The sequence below is a fragment of the Lissotriton vulgaris genome, chromosome 10 (genome assembly GCF_964263255.1).
Source record: "Lissotriton vulgaris chromosome 10, aLisVul1.2, whole genome shotgun sequence".
In the NCBI taxonomy this organism is placed as follows: Eukaryota; Metazoa; Chordata; class Amphibia; order Caudata; family Salamandridae; genus Lissotriton; species Lissotriton vulgaris.
The window spans coordinates 186,334,590-186,356,521 of NC_141698.1; the positions used below are offsets into that span (position 1 = coordinate 186,334,590).

The following is a 21,932-nucleotide window of genomic DNA, read 5'->3' on the forward strand; positions in this document are numbered from 1 at the left end:
GATTTTAACATACATTTAGACTCCCCCAGTTCCTCAGACACACTGGGTCTTCAAGACCTTTTGGGTATAACGCACCTAACACAGTGGATCTCTGAACCAACGCACTCTCGAGGACATGTGCTGGACCTGGTATGTTCGAACTTTGCCCTGGTCATCAAAGATCCCCAGCCGGTTACTTGGTCCGACCATGTTGTGATCAACTTCTCCTGGGACATGGCACTACCATTTCGCCACCCTCCTCCTCAGTCAGGCCCCCTAGTACGGAAAATTAACATTCCTGGGCTGGCTGAAGCCCTTACGCACTCCCAGATGTCTCTTCCTAGCAATCTAGAGGGCCAAGCGGACCTCTTTAATGCCTGGATCAGTCTGGGAGTAGAGGCCATTTCCAAACCTGCCTCGCAAATCCCCCGGCGCGAGTTGCCTTCTCAACCTTGGTATACACCAGTAAACAAAGAGCTGAAAAGGTCTTGCAAGAAATTTGAGCGACTTTGGAGGGCTGCATATTCCCCGCAAGCCAAAGCCGACCTCCGCTCAGTCCAAAGAGAGGACTATACCGCAGTTAAGACTGCGAAAAGCGCTTACTTTGCGACTAGAATCTTAAAGGCGGATAATAATGATAAGGAGATCTTCGCTATAGTCCAAAGTTTTCTGTCGCCTCTAGCGGAGCAAAAAAGGATTCCGGTTTCTGCTGACTGGTGTGAGGAGCTCTCCTTCTTTTTCATTAACAAGATCAAGCTTATTGAAGAGGGATTAGAATGAGCAATGCTGCCTCACACCTTTTGGCGGAGTCGTCCAGTACTCCTTCGAGCAGTTGCCTTGCCGAATTCACTATGGTTGATCAATCGGACATTCTTGCTCTGCTGAAATCTCTTAAATCTGGCTCCCCTTCGGACCCTTGCCCGGCAAGAGTTTTGGCAGGAGTAGCAGATTGTGTAGGGTCAGAAGTTACAGCTATGGTAAATTGGTCACTGCAATCGGCAGTGGTACCTAGGCAGTGGAAGCAAGCTAAACTTCTGCCTCTCCTGAAGAAGCCATCAGCAGACCCTCTTATCGCAGCCAACTACCGCCCCATCTCCCTGCTTTCGGCACTGGCTAAAGTCTGCGATAAGGTTGTCTTTCGGCAGTTGAACGCTTTTGTGGAAGAGTCTGGGGCACTTCACCCAGCCCAGTCGGGCTTCAGGGCCTCCTTCAGCACGGAGACAGCCTTGGTGGAGGTGGTGGAAGCCATTAGGGAGTGCACGGATAAGGGTGGCAGAGCGGCGCTAATTTTATTGGACCTCTCTGCCGCCTTTGATACGGTCCCTCACCAACTCCTCCTGGCCCGCCTCACTGATATCGGCCTCACTGGGGCTGTGTGGTCATGGCTGGAGTCTTTCCTGGACTCCCGTTACCAGCAAGTCTGGATGCCCCCGTACTCCTCCTCGGCCAGGTTAGTTCAGACTGGGGTCCCACAGGGCTCAACATTGAGCCCACTTCTTTTTAACATTTACATGACCCCGCTGATCTACCTGGCTGAGGAGCTGGGTGCAAAAGTTATGGCCTACGCCGACGACACCCAGCTCCTGTTCACCTGGGGTAACTGGAAATTAGAAACGGCTGCAGCACAAAAGTGCCTGGCGGCCGTATTTACCTGGTTGGCCCGTGCCAAACTTAAATGCAACGAGGGAAAATCGGAGATCATACTATATGGCCAATTGCCAAACCAATTCACTGAACTAGTTTGGCCTCCTGATTTCCCCCGTCCCCTCTCTGAAGGTGGCCCAGCCAAGAATCTGGGCATCTGGTTCAATGAAGATTGAGGTTCTCAGAGCAGATTAAAAGACTGACGGGTGCCTGCTTTGGGACCCTTAAATCTCTGGGCAGATTCTTCCCTCTACTGCCCCAGTCGGCCAAAGAACCGGTCGCTAGAACCCTCATATTGTCCCGCCTGGATTATGCCAACGCTCTCTATTTGGGCTCCCCCTCCTTTCTGTTAAACAAGTTGCAGCTCATCCAAAATGCGGCCGCGAGACTTCTGCTGGGCATTTCCAGACGCATCGGCATAAGATCGCAAATGGCCATACTCCACTGGTTGCTGGTGGCCCAAAGAGTCTAATTTAAGGCTCTGGTTCTAACTCATCGAGCCCTACATGACATTGGCCTGCCTACCTGAGAAAAAGAGTATCTTTCCACGTCCCTAGTCGACACCTCAGGTCGGCTTCCCAACGCCGGCTGGTAATTCCCCGCTTCCGGCGAACCAGATTGGGCAGTCAATCGTTTTCGGTCAAAGCAGCTACCCTCTGGAATTCCCTTCCATTCACTCTCAGGGATACCAGAGACCTTAGCAGCTTTAAAAAGCTCCTTAAAACTCACCTCTTCAATCAAGCCTACTAAAAATGCTGTTTTTCTCTCGATCTCTTTGTGGTTATGCTCCGCGCCAGGATACTCAAGAGTAGTTGTGCGCGTAATAAATACCTATATAACATAACATAACATAACATACCGATGGGGGAGTAGTGGGAAGATCGGATATCTATATATGCAGATGATATCCTCCTATATGTTAAGAAACCGAGACAATCGGTAGACAAAATACTACAAATATTTCGCATTTACGGAGAATACTAAGGGTACCGAATCAACAGGGACAAATCGCTGCTCTTCCCCTTGGTGGGGGGAATTTGTGTGTTAACAACAAGGTGTGTTGTGTCAATTGCAGAGCAAGGCTTTAAATAACTGGGGATCTATACAACAAAAGATGCTCAGGAGTTCTATCGGAATAATCTGGGCCTGCAACTAGACAGACTCATAACAGACACCAAAAATTGGCGAACCTTGCCTCTAACCATAATGGGCCGCGCGGCGCTGTTCAAAATGATGGCTCTCCCCTGACTGCTGTACGCGATGCAGAAAACATCATATGAGGTGCCCCCCCCCTTCTTTCAAAGGTTGAATTCGGAACTGCAAGCTTTATTATGGTGCGGTTCTGCGTCGCGGATAGCACTGAACAAACTTCAGAGAGGGATTTATGAAGGGGGACTAGCGGTGCCCAACATCCGTGGCTATTATTGGGCTGCCCAATTGGTCACAATAATGGATGGATGTTCGAAGAAAGGGCCGAACTAGCATATAAGTTGGACAGATCGGCCATGGGTACGAAGGGCCCACTGACGTTACTATACACTAAGTGAGCAAGGATGAATCTACCAACACACACTCGGACACTGATAAAAGCATGGTACGCAGCAACAAAATATCTGGACTAGAAAGGCAAACTTACAGGAATGACACCCCTCTGGGAGGGCGACCGCCTGAAGGGAGTATCTGATCTGGGGGAACTTCACCAAGTGAGAGCTGCTGGGCTTGGAGACCCTGGGAGATGTGTGGAGAGGACAAGTATACATCACATTCACAACCCTACAAACGGAATATAAAATGGGGAATGGCTAAGACATACTCAGGTAGGGCATGACCTGCGGAAATTGAACTGTGAGGGGAAGGCTCTGGAGGAAGCCTCTCCTTTAGAAGACAGGATGTTGATGGAATAGCTACAAGAAAAATAAGTTTCCTTGCTGTACAAAAAGATAATCAACAATGCCCCAGACAAACTAAGCAAACTGAGGAACACCTGGGAACATGACATGGGCCACATGGAGGAGGAGGAATGGACGGAGGATTTACAAGGCCCGAGAGAGATGGCAAAACGTGCAAGGTTCCGATTGATACAACTAAAAGTTCTACATAGAGTGTATAACCCCAGATCAGTGCTGCATCAAATGGGAAGTAGTGAAAGCACACACTGTCATAGAGGGTGTGGGTCAGAAGGGACATTTTACCATTTATTATGGGAATGCCCAATCCTACAGACATATTGGAGGAAAGTAGCCAAGGTGATGGGAGCAGTTGTAGACATAGAGGTCCCGATGAAGCCAAAATGGTTCCTATTATTGACCTCAGGAGAAGAGAACTGGCTGAGACATGTAAGACAGTGGTTGGCATTAGCAGCCTAGGTTGCGAAACGTAATATTACAAAGAATTGGGGGTCAACTGCCATTCCAACAGTAGAGGAATGGAAAAATGATTTGGATTGGTGTTGGCAGGCAGAACGCATTGTGTACAAGACCAGAGGATGCCCCAGGAAATGGCAGAAGATATGGGGGATTGGCAGACTTACAGAGGCTTATAGGGGGTTTAATGTAATTGAAGGGTCATTACCACCTGATATCACTGTAGTAAATATCACTGTTTTGCTGATATTTAACAAATGTATAACAAAAGAGAATGGCAACACAACATACCTGTTCCTTATATGTACTACTCATTGATGATCTATACTACTATTATAAAGAGAGAACTTGCACCTTTTGGCAAGGTAAACTCGAAAACTACATCACCAATCTGAACACCCAAGACATCTTAGAAAACCTCAGGGCAAGCAGAAGGACATAGGCTACATAAAAATAAAAATAAAACGTTGTTTAAAATATTAATAAATTAAAAAAAGTAGTCCCTTGCAACTAGCGCCGGCCGCGACGTCTGCGTGAGGGGAGGAGCAGCGTTCACCAGAACCAGGAAGAGCGGAGGACAACAGCGCACAGCACCACGCGCCGTTCATGGACAAGAAAGGCAATGTTTAGCCTCCCGTGCCTTACACAAATGCAAATTCATGCCCCTAGCATGGTCTCGTGCCAGGCAGGCACAGGATTGTCGTATGCGCATGCCCATCCTAATTATTGTATTTAACCTGTAGCACTACGTCCCCTCAATGCGCTGCATTATCCTCGGGCTGCACACAGAGCACAAAACATGACCACGGAAGACGACCGCCCTGTTCCAATTTTGAATATGAAATTACGCTGAGGGTATATTCACCTCGATGTGTGCTCTAAAGGGTGATGCCGGAAAAACGTGGCCGTGACTGTTTTTCGACATTGAGCCAGCACAGCCGCCAAAGTGTCTGAAGTGTTGAGCATTGCCTTCCGCCTGTATGCCACCAGCCCGATGCATTGTGGGACTTGACGTTTCAAGTTAAATCCTGCAAGTGCGGGCTCTAGAATAAGAGAGCGCCAAGAGCTGGTGCCTAAAAAAGCAAGCCCTGGAAGAGCACGTCATGCTTCTTATCCGATGGGAATTTCTTTCTGCTGGCCCCGTTTCAGATTACTGCTTTTCAGCAGAACTCGGCGCTTCCTGGAGAGCCATCCCCTGGCCTCGTTAATACAGTTCCAGTAATCTGGGCCTCGTTTAACTTCAGAGTTTTCCACGCGGGCTGATGCTATCCTGAAAACAATCGCAGCTCTCGGGGAAAATGTATGCTCTTTGCAACAAACGGATACAGGCTCCAAAACTGCATTTACAAGACACTGTTATGCGATCTCACTGAGAGTAAACCTTGCACTGTAGGTCACGCCACAGTCTCCACACGGAAGGGGTTTACATGAAGTCTGAATCTCGTGACAGTCTGTCTCTTACATGGTCTTACATGGAAACGTAGTAGAGGGAGGCCTCTAGGAAGATGATGGGATACATTAAAACTTCCCTGCAGATTGGACGGATGCAGAGTAAAATCAAGGAGGTACAAGTTAGCCTGCATTTAACCAAAATGGCACAGTTTCAATCTTGCTTGAGTGACCTTTCAACCAAAGAGTTATTTTGCATCTTCAAAAGGAGGCAGACTCCCAGCATTTTGCTAAACCCCTTAGTGCCTTTTTAAAAAAAAAGTTGCAATAGTTTAATTTCCTATTTCACCAATTAAATCTCTGCTTTAGAGATAGCATCTCCGTCCCAACAGATTTGCCGAAAACTTTCTGCTACCCACTCAGAGTGTCATTGTTCACTCCAGAATTGGAGGTGGAAATGAGTAATATACCGCAGTCCTTTAATAAATCCTTCTCCACTTGGTCAACCTACATCACTAAAGTGATTAGAATAGGGCATCCAAGTATTGCTGCCACTCATCACACAGGTAATTAATTTATTGCTCACCAGCAGACTCATAATTCCTCAGTCTCTTAATCTGCTATCATCACACCCATCCTTTATAACCTTACTACTGACCCACAGAATTTTGCAAACTATAATCCACCTCGGGACTACCCAGTGTTGCCAAGGTGCTGGAAACATTTACCTTTCGTTAACGTTCACAACCGTATATTGAAACCATGTTCAAAAATATCTGAAAAGAGATGCTCAGTTCTGTGGACTGTCACTATCTTTATGCCTAATACTCTAACATCTCAGCAGCATTCAGCACCATCCAACAATCTATCTTTCTAAAACAACTTCAACTTTGTGCAGTCAACAGTGGATCTGCACGCGCCCGTTTCACCTCTTTCCTATCTATTCACTATTACTAAGTCCAAGTGGCCCCCTTTCGTAGCCAGGTCAATTGGCATCACGTGCAGTGTCCCGTACAGCTCTGTGTTATCGCTAACACTTTTCAATATTTACAGGTTTCCTTTTTCAAAGAGCCTTAGTTATTATATCTATCATATGTACGTGTATGACAGGTAACAGTATCTTAAAATCGATGGCAACTCTCGCAACGAATCCTCAGTCGGCGGGTGCACCGCTCGAGAACATGCTGCCCCAGCCACCTTCTGCCCCAGGGTAAAAATACAGCCCCCAGCCTCCTTCTGCCCCAGGCAACGCTGGGGTGGGCTGCTAGTAGGCTATATAAAGTTAAAAAATACGTTATATTTAAAAAATTTACATTATAAAAAAAGTAGTCCCCTCGAAGTAGCGCCGGCCGCGACCTGCGTGCTGACGTCAGGAGCGCGGGAGGTGCGGCGTCCAGGAGCGTGAGGAGGAGCGGTGACTAGCGGCGGACATGGCGCGGGGGAGGAGGTGAGGAGCAGCGGACCGGCGGACAGAGCGGTGACCAGCGGCGAGGAGCGGTGAACTGAGAAGCGGCAGCTGAGGTAAGGCTCCGGGGGAAAATATCTGGCAGGCGGGGGTCGGGGCAGGCGGGGGACGGGGACTTACACCAAAACAGAAGGATAGAATTTAGATCGGCTGAGGTAATGCTCTGGGGGAAAATGTCGGGCAGGCGGGGGACGCAGGCGGGGTAAGGTTAGTTACAAAAAAACAGAAGGGTACAATTTACATCGGCTGAGGAAAGGCTCCAGGTGACAATGTCGGGGCAGGCGGGGGACGGGGACTTACAGCATCTGCCATGGAGATTTATGCAGCGTGCCTCAACACTGGGCCTTTGTGACATCCGGGGGACAATGTCGGGGCAGGCGGGGGTCGGGGCAGGCGGGGGATGGAGCGGCCGTGGGCCCGGCTGCTGGGCAATGTCGGGGCAGGCGGGGAAGCCTGATTGCTCCCGGACAAGGTCGGGACGGGCTGCTAGTATACCAATAAAAAGATATAAAAAAATATATATTTTGGTACAAGATATAATTTTCCTTAGTAAAGATGAATGAAATATTGTTTTTAATTAATTTAATATATATTCATTATTGTATTTTTATAATGGTCTTGTATAATAACATTTATATACACACACATACACACATGTACTATTGCTTAATTTTTATAGTTAGTAATGATTTTAATATATTTTGTATAGTTTAAATATTGTTTTTATTTTTGAACCCCTTGGCCGCGGCGCTAATTCCACGGCGCTGGGGGGGTGGGGGGTGAGCGCGGTGCCGCCATGCTCGTGACCGAACCACGCCGTCATGAGTCACGGGCGAGCTGTGCTCATGACGGCATGGTTCCGTCACAACTCCGCCCACTCACTAATTCGCCCGCACAGGCGGGGAAATCAGTGCCGCAGCATGACGGAACCACGCCGTCATGAGCACACGCCGCCCATGGCTCATGACGGCGTGGTTCCATCATAAGCAGGGAAGGGGTTAAAGTATATATATATTTGCATATATTTTATTTTACAACAACAATTAAAAATATTTGTATATATTATTTTTAATTATATTAATTTAAATTGTAATAATTTAAATACATTTCACATAATGATATAAATGTTTTGGTAATATCTTTGTAGTTTGCATAAAAATCTTAAACTCAGTATTTTTATGCTCAATATTTTTTATGCAATATTGGTTTATGGTGATATTTTTGCGTTCAATATTTTAGCATATAGACTTAGATCATAAAACAATATTTCTTTCATGCATTAAAGGTCTCTAGAGATCAAGGCAATAGGAGTCGCTTCTCCTCTTCTGAGGGATGTGGCAAAGAGAAAAATGCTGGTAGAGTAATGGATTGTCCCAAGTGAAAGTTCTATACCAATTTATGCAGAAAGGCAACTCATTTCTGAAGCACCAATTTGTTGCAAAAGAACATAGTGTAAGGACACTGCACTGAAACCTCCTCCAGTTCACTGACACAGGGTGCAGAAGTAAGAGCAAAAAGAAAAAATAACTTGATGGTCAGATGCCTCAAGAATCAGCGGTGCATGGGTTCACAAGACGTGTATACGAGGGATTGGTGACGGTACAACGCGTACCGTCACAACGCGTGCTGTTACAACACGTCCCTTACAACGCAAGTCGTTACCACGACTTGCGTTGGGGGCGCGGATATCGAATAGTATAATTTACTATTCTAACACCAGTCCCCGTGGACACTAGGGAAGGTGTTGGAATAGTAAATTTACTATTTTTAATCTTCTAGCGCCCTCCAGCGCAAGTCGTGGTAACGACTTGCGTTGTTACGGACGCGTCGTAACAGCACCGCGTTGTAACAGATGTTTCCCGTATACGAGAAATGTGAGGACCAAATTAAGGTCCCATTGAGGCATGATCCAGGGTTCGGGGGAAACTTAGTGTCAGTCTTTCAGAAAATGTATCACAACTGGTGACTTAAACAAGGAAGGCTGGTCTGGCAAACATATACAAGTTTAATTGGTTGACTTATACCCTTTAAGTTGACTTATTGAAAAGCCTTACTGGTCTACCGAAAAAACAAACAATAACACATCTGATAATTTGGCCTCTGAGAGATCAAGGCCAGGCCACAAACTTCTCACATCACCCTGAAAAACTGAAATCAGTCAATGAGCATCTGGCTGAAAGGATCAGATCCACCACTTCAGATGGCAAATCAAAATTGCTTACTTGTTGCAGTTTAATATCTATGCCTGAAGACATACATTGTGCAGATTTGGGTGCAGAATCTTACACTGTTGCTGAGACAAGAGGTTCTCCCGAAAGGGGTAGCTGGATTGGAGGGTAAATGTTCAGTCTCAAGAGATCTGGGTACCACACTCTCCTGACCCAATATACGGTTGAGATGACTTGGGCCCAGTATGTCGTGAATTTGTTCGGGACTCTAATAGTCTCAAGACTGCACATTTTCAGATGTGGCAAAATGATCCAGTTAGGGCATGCCCACTGGTGGAAAATATCCAGAGTCACCCCTGGGATGAAGACGCCATCCATGATCTCCCAGACGACGACTCCTCAGTTTGTCTGCTATGGCTATCCGAGACCATTGGCAGGTGCTTACTGCTGATCCAGCCTCCTCCTTGTTGCAGTTCTACATGGCGTCCTTGCTGTCTGAGAAAACCTGCACCAGCCTCCCTTTGATGATTGGGAGGAAGGCTTTGAGGGCCAGCTTCCTAGACTGAAGCTTCAACATGCTGATGTGGCGCTGGTGCTTGACTGAAAACCATAGACCTTTGATTTGCACCTCTCTGACCTCCCAACCCAGTGATGACGTGTCCCTCAATACTCTGAACACTGGGCAGGATAAGGAGAGCACCCTTCCATAAGCTGGTGTCTGCTGACCACCAATTACATACAGATGATGTAGGACAGACTGCCCAGTACTGGGCCAACTGAAACTGAAAGTTGCACTGTAAAATCTGCACATGCCACATGGTGAAAGGAACAAGAAGGATGCACAAGGTTTAGAGACCAAAAAGCCTTAGACAACCTCACGAGATAAAGGATTGCACCGAAACATCAGCGTCATATCCGGAATGTCCTGGACTTACTGTGGTGGTGAAAAGAGCCTGAATGCGAAGACAACCACTATAAAGGGAATCCTCTGTAAGGGTGTCAGGTGGGATTTGAGTACACTAATTGAAAAGCACAAGGATGAAAGAAGGGCAACTGTCATCTGGAAATTGTCTGCAACTGCAGCAATCCCATCTTGAGCAGCCAGTCGTCAAGGTACAGGAACACATGCATCCCTACATGGCAAAGAGAAGCTGTGACCATTGTGATTACCTATTTCTGACTCAGGTGCTCTCTCAATGGCACCAACGGCCAGAAGCAGATTGGGAGTACGGGCTGCTGAAACTTTGTCTGGTGCAGATGAAATGAGAACGTTGGGTGAAATGAAAGATAGGTGAGCCCTTCAGAGCAATCTACAATACCCCTCGATTTGAGAAGACAGCTTTACAGCTGTGGAGGCTTGTGATCCCTACTGATTGATTGTGGTCCATAAACGCTAAGTCAGAGCAGCTTGCTGGTGCCTGCAGCCAGAGAGGAAGATGTAGAAGGTCACTGGGTTTGTGGGTGAGAGCAGCTTCGGCCGCCACCACATGATAAGGGCCCCAAAAGGATTGAGTCAACTGTTGAACTCTATGCGAGGGTAGCCACTGTATGCCAGGCTCCTTGAGTAGCCCCTAAACTTACGTTATTGTTAGTGAAGTTGGCAAGCTGGTGAGAACAATGCTAGGGGGTGGTATTTAAATCTCTCTAGCACAGAGTTGGCGCTCTCTTGAATGTCTGAAATGTTTAGAGTTGCCAAAAGGCATGTTGACGAGACACTTGGATATCGCATGAAAATCCAATTACATACTACCAAGTGTGCCACTTGGGCACTAGACTGGTTCCCTTTGAGGAAACCCACACAGTCTGTGATATTTAGACCAGCCATGAAGATGAATTTTGTCACGTATGTCCCATCTTGGAAGGTCTGTGCAAAGTTCGCCCGGAATCTTCTGCAGCGGCCAGTAAGATCTCATTGACCATTTCCTGCAGGGCATGTTTAAATTAGCCAAGAAGACAGACCACATTCAGAGATCGTAAGGCTAGGATAGCTGAATAGAATAATTTCTTCCCAAATTAATAAATACGTTTTGATTACCTGTCCGGAGAAGCAGAAGGTAAAAGCACATGGGTCAACCATACTGGTTAACGCCTGGCCCATGAATCTGTGGTTGGATGCTCAGCGAGGAATGCTGGATCACCAAGGCTGGTCTGTTTTGCTTAGCCACAGTTCAATGGAGGGAACGAGCACTGTTTCATCCATGTGGCCATCAGGCCAGAACCATAGGTCAACATTGAAGGGCATCATTATTTCTATAGAGGATGGCCCGGGCTGAAGAATCTTAGATTCGGTTTCTATAGTGGGCAGATGTGGACCAAGGACCTCTGCAGCCTTGAGGACGGCCACTGCTAAGGAAGTGCATTCTTGAGTTGGTGGACCAGGAGGCGCTTTCAACTCAGTTTCTGGAGAGGTATCTAGTCCACAAGCATTTTGTAGGTCCAAACAGAGTCCTGCATCTGTGTAGTGAGGGGGGCTATAAGTTGAGCACCTCCTCAACGTTGTCGTGGAGAAAATTTTGAAGCTCTTAGACCCGTGCAAATCTAAGCAGAAAAGGGGCTTCACCCTCTGATACTATTGGTGTTGTGGAAGAGGCTGGTGCTTGAATTCTAGTTGGACTGTTTGCACCTTGGTTATCTCATAGTATCACGTACACCTGGCGCAGGCAAGTGTCAGGATCGGATTCAGCACCGATGACATCAGCAACAGCGCTAAGAAAGAGGGGACCGATGTGGACCTTAGGTCCAGGTGTAGAAATCTGGTCTGGTGTTGGCAAGGGGCGACGAAAAGGATTAGGTCCGAAAGGGGTCAGTTAGCTCCAGGGAGAGAACCGCCAGCATATGTACAACTGGTGGCCCCTGCAGCTCCGGGTGCCTAAAAGTGCTTAAGAGGCTTTATGAAAATTTTCACAACTTCTTTAAAGGCCTCCATCTGCTGCAGAGTCGAAGACAGCCTGGGAAATTTGGGTTATGCATGATCCGCCTAAGAAAAGACTCAGAGTGGATGGACACAGGGACAGTAGGGGCCTACTGTGTTGTCTTTTCACATGACTTTGAGTAGTGAAAAGGGGTTGAATCCTGATTGGCCTTCTTGTGCTTGTAGAGCGTCTATAACTTTGACTTACCCGAGGACTGAAATTTAGCACTAGAGCAGTCCTGCTAACTGGAGCACGAACGACCTTGCAACTTGGAGTAGTAGCACAATCTCTTCTAGTTCTCTTCTACATATAAGTTTTGCTCCTCAATCTACGTTTTACCTTCGGGTGTATCATAGCATACTTTTCACACAACTTCATGTTGTGGTTGGAGCTCAGGCACCAGAGAGACACCTTGTGAAGGTTTGTGACCGACATCTGTTTTCTGGAATTGTGACATCAGTCGAACCCTGCCTTTTGGTAGGAGAAATACTTCTTTCATGGTACACTGTTTTGAAATTTGGAGTCATCGGAAGACCAACAAAGTTGTGAGTGGAGCTCCATATCCTTACTGAAGAACGTTGAAAGAAAGGAACTGCTGTCAGCGCACAGGATGTTTCCTATATGCTGATCGACTCCATCACTCCTGGGGTGGTACAAGATTTTAGCAGGGTTTGACGTTGCCTCCTGGAGGTGCACAGGAATAATTGTTTTTAAGAATACCAGATCCTGCATGGTGTCGAGGAATTTTCTAGAGGTGAGGAATCTGCAGTAAGAAGTATCCATCAGAACACAAAAGCACTCACAACAGATGGTTACATGTGTCTCTCGCCAGGCACTAAAAATGTATTTCTCATTAAATATCAAGGAGGTGTAAGATGAATGCCTATAACGCTCTGTGCATGCTATTCTCAACTGAGAGTAAGTAGGAACTATGTTTAGTATGGCTGTATAACAGAAAATAGATTCCGAATGCATAAGATTCCTGGGAGAGCTTGGACAATGACTGTTTTAGGAAAGGTCACCAGTACATTACATGCAGGATAAATAGCAGAAATAATGCATTCCCAATGGTGCACTAAAACTGGCATCCAGCAACCTTTGTGATCTACTGATGCAGACAGGAAACATCCCTGTAAACTTCTGGCTTTTGGCTAATGCAGACAAAATAATCCCTGAACCCATTCATGCACAATTTATCAATTCAATCTAGTCTTAATTCATTTATGCAAGGACAGGAACATGAAGCATGGGCAAAAAAAGCATAATCCAACACCTTCACCAAAACAGTCCACAAATTTGAGCAGGAAAAGAGCAAAATAATGGAATTACAATAGTGCACTCACAGGTTACGCTATACTCTGCAGATTTGTATATGAAAATGTACACTGTTGAATTTTTCAAGACAAACCTGCAAAAATGGCACCATAAAGTGACCTGGTTTGAAAATCAACCAGGTCCCAACTAGAGTGCACTCAAGCTGATCTTCATGATAATAAGATATAACTCACTCATCCAAGGTTGCCATGTGCTTCACTGCATCCACAGCTCCTGGTATTGGATCCAACTCGAGGAAGAAGTTCTTGGCCTCCCAGATACTTATGGCTTTCTCCTGCAAGAAAGAGCAACAATTATTCTTTTTTTGGCATTTGCATAGCGCACACACGCTCATTGACAGTGTCTCAAGGCACTATGAAATACTGCGAATAGGGCACACCAAGCTAACAACAAATACAAATTAAGCTGCAAACAGCCAGGTTTTCACATTTTTCTAGGAATTTAAGGTGATCTTGTTCTGCACAGATATGGGTGGGCAAACAATTCCAGAGAAAAAGGCCCTTGCAGATGTATGACTCTACCTCCCCATTTAGAGAGTCTAGCTTTATGAACCCAGAGGTGGTCTTAGTTGAACATAGGATATCATGTAGGTTTCTTGAGTTGGCTGCTAATAAACGCTAGCATCATTCAATATAAAGATTTGTGCTTCAAACACTCTACCTTAACTTTTGTTTTGCTTGCTCCCTGGTAACCAGTATAGCTGTTCCCTGACCTGTAAGACATGGTCGCATTTCTTCAAATTACAAATGAGCATAGCAGTTGCATTTTGTATTTTTAGAGCTGATCAATACTATTTTTAAAGAAATATCCTGAAACGCAGAGGAACTAAAGTCTAATATGGAGTGAATAAATTAATTGGCTACCACAACCCTATGAGTGGGTCGAAGGAAAGGAAAAATCCATCCGATGGCCTGATTTAGAGGTTGGTTGACGTGTACTCCTTACCAAACCTGATGGCTATTCTATCTGTCTCATTACAAGTGCCACAGCAGATAATACACTTTTAATAAAGCGGACGGGATAGATGTCATGTTTTCGACAGACTAAGACATCCGCCAAACCGTAAATTATACCTTGAGTTATTTTAAGTGGAAAAAGCAGTCTGCATTACAGCCCCTATTTGAGGTTCCACATTCAGGATAAAATCTAGTCTAATGCCTAAATTTCAGGAACGACCGGCACGTTCACGACGTGGCGGACGACACCCTGTCGTGCGGCGGGACACATGTTCGATATCAAGGGCATCCTGCCGTTCCAGCAGGTCAAGGCGGATTACGGCGTGGCCGAATCGGAACGCTTGCAATACCTACAGGTGCGCCACTGGGTGCTCCACCCCTCGATCCAGCCCGGAGCCCAACGGCACCTCACGCCTTACGAACGATGGCTACTGACACGCACCTCGGATAGGAAGTTGATATCGGACCTCTATCAGCAGCTGCTCCTCACGCAGGCACACACATACAATGCGGGCCAGGTCCGGTGGGAGAGGGATCTGGGGAGGCAGCTAACTAGGAAGGAATGGGAGGGGGTATACCATAGAGCCAGACACTCGGCGCACCACACTGGTCTTACCGAGACATTGACTAAGGTAGCAACATACTGGTACCACACCCCTGAGAGACTACACCACTGGGATGCTCGAATCAGTGACAGATGCTGGAGGGGATGTGGGGAACTAGGGACATTGGAACACCTGCTGTGGAGCTGTAAGGCGCTGCGCCCCTATTGGGACCCTATCCTGGATCTTATAGATGCACATCTGGACACACAACTGCCGCGCTTCCCAGCGTACATTCTACTAGGCCTCCCAAACGCACTCATGTACCCTCTGAAATCCTGGCGCGGGCGCCTGATCGCGCTTGCGCTTGGGGCCGCGGTCCAAAACATCGTGGCGCACTGGAGGGCGACACAGGCTCCGCACCAACTGGGGTGGCTTCACCGACTATGGGCGATCCTGGGCATGGAGAAACTATCGCTGGCAGCATCAGGGAGGGGGGCGGACTTTGCGGAACTCTGGCGGCCATTCCTCGCCTTGCTTACCGGGGAGTTCCGGGAGGTGAGCTGCCCACGTTACCTGCGTCTGCTCCGCTTGGCAGAAACACCTCTCCCGGACCCCAAAACACACACTCGTAAGCGCACAGGCCCCGCGCGCGTGGCGTCCACTGACTGTTGAGGGTGGTTCACAACCTATAGCTGAATTCCGGACATGGACAAGGAGAAGGGAGGGCTGGGGTGGGGTGGGTGGTGGGGTTGTTTGAAGTTCTTTGTTTCTCGTGTTTTTCTTACAATGCACTAGCACTGACCAGCTTGCACCGTTGTAGCACCTCTTAAGACGCGGCCGGCCCATTGGGTTGTAGGCGGCTTGCTGTGTTAATATGATGACGTACCCGCTAGCCCCTTGTGGGGTATCCGCGGGGTCGCTGACCTCGGCCTCCCTAGAGTGGTGACGGCCCCTACAGATGTCGCTGAGGTGCATTTTTCTGCCTATGCTCAATAAAATATTTAATACATAAATTTCAGGAACGATTACTGGAAATTGGCCATTGCCCCAGGTAAAAATGCCATAACTATGGGTCCTAACCATTTACCTTCTTATTGACTACGATCTCTGTCATACTTGGGTAAAGTTTCAGATAAATATCTTTCATCCACTTTTGAGTAACATTTAACACATCAGTTATCTTGGAACTATCCACTGGTGCAATTCTTGGCAAACAATAAGTCAATTGTATGTCATTTGCATATATCTTGATACCAATCCGTGCCTGGACCACGCCCAGCGCCAGAACCCCTGGACCTCGTGAACGCCACGACACCAGAATCCACTACGACGCCAGCACCCTCCACGCATTCAACGCCGGCCGAAACCACACCTGCTTCCAGGCTGCCCCGAAACGGACCCATGGACCCTTCTCCTGCCACACCTGCAGCTTCACCTGCGACAGAACCACCAAACCTCCAAGGACTGGACCCAACCACCTCCGCTGCATACTCCTCAACACCCGCTCTGCACAAAAACACGCCGTCGAGCTCTGGGATCTGCTCGACACCTCCGCCCCAGTCATGGCCTTCCTGACAGAGACCTGGTGGAACGACTCCTCAGCCCCCGACATCGCCATAGCCATCCCGGACGGCTACAAGATCACCCGCAGGGATTGCGCCAACGGAATCGGAGGAAGAATAGCCATCGTCCACAAGTCCACCCTCAAGGTCGCCACCCACGCAGACGGCACCCTCAACACTGCTGAAAACCTGCACTTCCGGATCCACACCGACCCCAACACCACCCTTAGAGGAACACTCAACTACAGACGCCCTGGAACCCGGGCTCAGTTCAGCGACTACATCGCCGACGTCGCCAGCACCCACGCACTCGCCTCCACAGACTATATCCACCTCGGGGACTTGAACTTCCATCTCGAGAACAACAACAACAACAACTCCGCCACCGTGATCGACAACCTCGCCAACCTGGGCCTCAGACAACTCGTCACCGCACCCACCCACGCCGCCGGCCACACGCTGGATCCGGTCGTCTCCACAGGCTCCCACGTCGCCTTCGACCACACCACTGCACTCCACTGGACCGGCCACCGCTGCATCCATTTCACCTTCAAGAAACCAACCACCTCCCACCGCACCCAACAGCTGCCTCGCCACTGCTGGAGCAAAGTCACAGAAGACCAGCTGATCACCTCCCTCGCCAAGAACCCACCCACCGGCCCCACCAACCCAGACCCCGCAGCCCAAAACCTCAGACAGTGGATCGACGACTGCGCCAACACCCTCGCCCCGCTCAAGAAACCCTCCAACAGCCACGCCAACAAGAGACCCACCTGGCTCACCGACGAGCTCCAGACCTCTAAACGTGCATGCTGGAAACTGGAGAAGACATGGCTCCACGAACGCACACCGGACAACCACGCAGCCCACAAGGACGCCATCCACAGACACCACAACCTCATCAGATTAGCCAAGAGATCCTCCTTCAAAGACCGCTTGGATAACAAAGCACACAACAGCAAATAGCTCTTCAGCATCGTAAAGGAACTCTCCAACCCCAGCGCCAACGCCAACGACATCACACCCTCACAAGAACTGCGCGACTCACTAGCCATCTTCTTCCACCTCAAGATCGCTGACATCCACAACAGCTTCAACACCACGAGCGCCAGACTACGCCAGACTCCACCTCCCCTGTGAACACCACCAGCGCCAACCGTCTGACCTCCTGGTCCAACGTCAACAACGACGAGACACGCAAGGTCATGAACTCCATTCACTCAGGATCTCCGTCTGACCCGTGCCCACACCACGTATTCAACAAAGCAGACGCAGCCATCGCACCCCAACTACGGAAGGTCATCAACATCTCCTTTGAAACAACGACATTACCGGAAAGCTGAAAGCACGCCGAAATCAACACCTCCTCAAGAAGCCCAAAGCGGACCTCAAGGACATCCGGCCCATCTCCCTGCTCCTGTTCCCGGCAAAGGTCATCGAGAAAATCGTCAACATGCAACTGGCCCGCCACCTCGAAGACAACAACATCTTGGACCCGTCCCAGTCCGGATTCAGACGAAACCACAGCATCAAGACAGCCCTCATCGCCGCCACAGACGACATCAGGCGCCAACTAGATAACGGCGAAACATCAGCCCTCCTCCTCCTGGACCTGTCAGCCACCTTCGACACGGTCTGCCATCGCACTCTGAAGACACGCCTCCTAGAAGCTGGAATCCAAGAGAAGGCTCTTGACTGGACCACGTCCTTCTTCTCCGGCAGAACCCAGAGCGTCCGCCTCCCACCCTTCTAATCCGAAGCCACCAACATCATCTGCGACGTCCCCCAGGGCTCATCCCTCAGCCCAGCGCTGTTCAACGTCTACATGGCCCCCCTCGCACAAGTGGCCCGCCATTACGACCTCAACATTATCTCCTACGCTAACGACACGCAGGTCATCCTTTCCCTCACCAAAGACCCACACACCGCCAAAATCAACCTCCACGAGGGAATGAAGGCCGTCACCGATTGGATGAGGAGCAGCCGTCTGAAGCTGAACTCGGACAAGATGGAGGTCCTCATCCTCGGACCCACCCCCTCAGCCTGGGACGGCTCCGGGTGGCCGACCACATTGGGAACAGCACCAACACCCACCGACCATGCACGCAATCTAGGATTCATCCTCGACTCCTCCCTCTCCATGTCTAAGCAGGTCAATGCAGTCTCCTCCTCCTGCTACAACACCCTCTGCATGCTCCGCAGGATCTACAAGTGGATCCCGACCGAAACAAGAAGAACGGTGACACAGGCCCTCGTCAGCAGCAGACTGGACTACGGCAACGCACTCTACGCAGGAATCCCAGCCAAACACCTATGACGACTACAACGCACCCAAAATGCCTCTGCCCGACTGATCGTCAACGTCCCCCGCCGCAGCCACATCACCCCCCCACCTGAGAGACCTACACTGGCTCCCCGTCGACAAGAGGATCACCTTCAAGCTCCTCACCCAAGCACACAAAGCACTCCACAACGCCGAACCAGCCTACCTGAACAGCAGACTCAGCTTCCACACCCCCTACCGCCAGCTCCGCTCCGCCAGCCTTGCCCTCGCCGCTGTCCCCCACATCAAACGAACGACCTCCGGCGGCAGATCCTTCTCCTACCTTGCCGCCAAGACCTGGAACACCCTTCCTACCCACATACGGCAGGCCCAAGACCTACTCACCTTCAGAAGACTCCTCAAGACCTGGCTCTTCGAGCGGTAGCAGCACCCCCCCCCCTTCCTCAGCGTCTTGGGACCCTCACGGGTAAGTAGCACGCTTTACAAGTACTCTGATTGATTGATTGATTGATTGATATTCAGATAACAAAAATGGTAGAAAGCTTAGGTATAGATTACAAAGTATCAGTGAAATAGATGATCCTATGGGTGCACCCCATCATACATAGAAGACTTAAGGGATCCTAATTCAGGATGTCATAAATACAGGTAGGTAGAGACATGAAGAGACAGATTTGTCCATTATACACCTTCACTTTTAAAACGGGAGAAATTAGGGGGACAAAGATTTGCCGTCTTGGCTCCTCACATTTGGAACTCTCTGCCTTTGAACATCAGATCCATGACAATTTACCCTCAATGTAGGAAACTTCTAAAAACGTGGTTGTTCCACCAGGCCTATGAATGAATCGCTTAGCGGCAGGATTCCCTTGAACCTAGTGCCAAGAAACCATTTGGTGTATGTACCCTCTATAAGCATGTTTAACATAACATAACATAACATAACATAACATAACATAACATAACATAACATAACATAACATGGAGCGTCCACATCTCCAAAATTACTGTGCAGACAGATTTTGTTCCTCATCTTCTAATCCAGGGATCTCCTAACTCTTCTATGAGAGCTACTTATGATCTATGACAGCCATCCCAAACTAATACCAAATGTATTACCTTAATAACTCTTACAATAGCGACCAACTAGATAGTCATCAGATTGTCATTTTCATTCAGTTCGTACTCACCCACCCCAGTTTCTGCAACCTTATAATCAATTTACAGTGCTCTGCTGTGTGTGACAGTTCTGGGCAAAATTTCTAATCAACAGATAGCTTTGCTGCATGGAAGTTTGTCATGTTGCAAGCTACTTCCTGTCTATCACAATGTGTTGTCATTGGTTTGGGAGGCTGCCATTTCAAGGGACTGCAGCTCAGCGGCGCAGCCTCCTGCACTATGAAAAAGGCAGAACTGCCATACTCCATGTACTCCACCTGGTCCAAATCTGGGTTTCCTCAGAACCAATGCAGGACCTCGCATCGCAGCCCTTGCAGCTCCTCGCCAGAACCAGTACAGTGCAACGCCTCACATCAAGCTAGTTCACTCATCTCGTGCACTTAGGTCCAATCACCTCCGCCTCCTATGACCCCCCCTGCTACCTCCGCTCAAGGAAAGGAGGCAGAGCCTTCGCGGTGGTGTCATCTAAACTCTGGAACGCCCTCCCGCTGAGTATTCGACTGATTGAGCTGGAATCCCAGTTCAGATGTAAACTCAAGACATGGCTGTTCTCCAGCTACTAAATTCCTTGGTTCTGCTTTTGACGTCCACAGCGCCGGAACACCCCTGTTGGGGGTAGCCGAGCGCTTTTCAAAACACATAAATAAATCAAATAAATAAATAAATCAAGGGCATAAGATACAAACTCATTGGGAAAAACTTTGGTCATGGAACTGCCAGCGCTCCACCGGCGTCAGCCTGAACTTGTGACTGTGTCGATAACTACAATGGGCGATTTGTGCTCTTGGGCGCAATACTATCTCCAGTTCTACTGATTGGATTTTTGTCATTTTGGTGTGAGATTTTTCTTGTGTTGTGTTCTCACTTTATTACTGTTTGTGTACTGCATAAATATTTAACACATTACCTCGAAGTTAAGTCTGATTGCTTGTGTGCCAAGCTACCCGAGAGTTAAGTACAGGTTAGTTTAGTGACCATTTGTGGCTCACCCCGACAAGGATTATGGTTATTGCTTGAGAAGGGCTCACACTCCCTTCAACCAACAAACCAATTTCTCACAATATCCCCTTAGGTTGGCTCCTGCAGATATCTGGTATAAGGCTTTGATGCATTTAACAATGTGTCAACGGCTGGAAATGTAAGTTCTCCCTCCTTGAAAATAGCCCTGGTCTGGGCACAGTATTCATGCAGAAGAAGAGATATTTCATACCATAGCTGCCTATTGTACCATAAGAATATGGGAGAGGTACTGGCAAGTTTGGAGGTGCAACAGATACATCTATGCACTTGCCCATTATATCCAGGCCACAACCCTCTTTATCAGGTGGAGTAGTACAAGTAGCCAAAAGGTTTAGTACTACTGCGGAGATTATTCAGAAAGAAAGCTAGGGAAAAAACAGGGGCCTTATATTTTTTCTCTACACATGTTACTGATATTGATACTGTGGCCAGATTTTTCATATGAGATATACCTTGCTCCCACAAGCCGTCGAAGTTTGGGTGGTTTAGATACATTTCCTTGCTTTATCTTTAAAGTCAAATTCAAATTTCTTTTCTTTCACATTGTATTGGTATGTAAAACTGTTGGGCCACATATATAGGAGACTGTAGAACTTCCCAATGTCTTAGGGTGGCAGGGGGGCGCTAGAGAGCTTGAAGCAAGATGGCCACACATTAGTGCTGCTCGGGCCACAATCCAATATAAAATCCTGCACTAGAGCTGCCATCGAGAAAGAAACAGAACAAGGACAGTGCAGATATGTCCCAAAGGAAAACCTGATGGCCTGCACGATGTGAAACGAGCCAGCAACCCCTTGCTACGAACAAATGCGGGACCCGGAGAAAATGGTGCCTCCATACAAAGTTGTAGATAGCGGCGAAAGTGGGGATGAACGAGAAGTGCGATCGGGGCCGCCACATGCTATCCGGACCCAAAGTAGGACAGGACCCGATGACAGGCCGTGAGTCGCCTTGACAGACCTGTTTACCCAGAGGGAGCGAGAGAGTGAGGCACCTGTAGTCAACGAGTGGAGCACCTGCCGGGACTGCACGGGAGCATCGCGATGTGATCGCCCGAGTGGGCAGCTCTTCTGAGTAGCCGCTTAGACAGAACTGGTACAAAACATCGAGCATCTGTGGCGAGGGAGACCC

The 21,932-nt window shown here is 48.4% G+C and overlaps 1 protein-coding gene across 5 annotated transcripts in view; it reads right to left on the reverse strand.

Annotated features, from left to right (window-relative positions):
* Nucleotides 1-21,932, reverse strand: part of NT5M (5',3'-nucleotidase, mitochondrial) — a 292,344-nt gene that overhangs the window by 117,900 nt on the left and 152,512 nt on the right. For all 5 annotated transcript variants that reach the window (XM_086940853.1, XM_086940855.1, XM_086940857.1 and 2 more), the window contains one exon: nt 13,429-13,529. In XM_086940853.1, the coding sequence (XP_086796979.1) occupies nt 13,429-13,529 (101 nt within the window). The remainder of the gene's footprint in view (nt 1-13,428; nt 13,530-21,932) is intronic.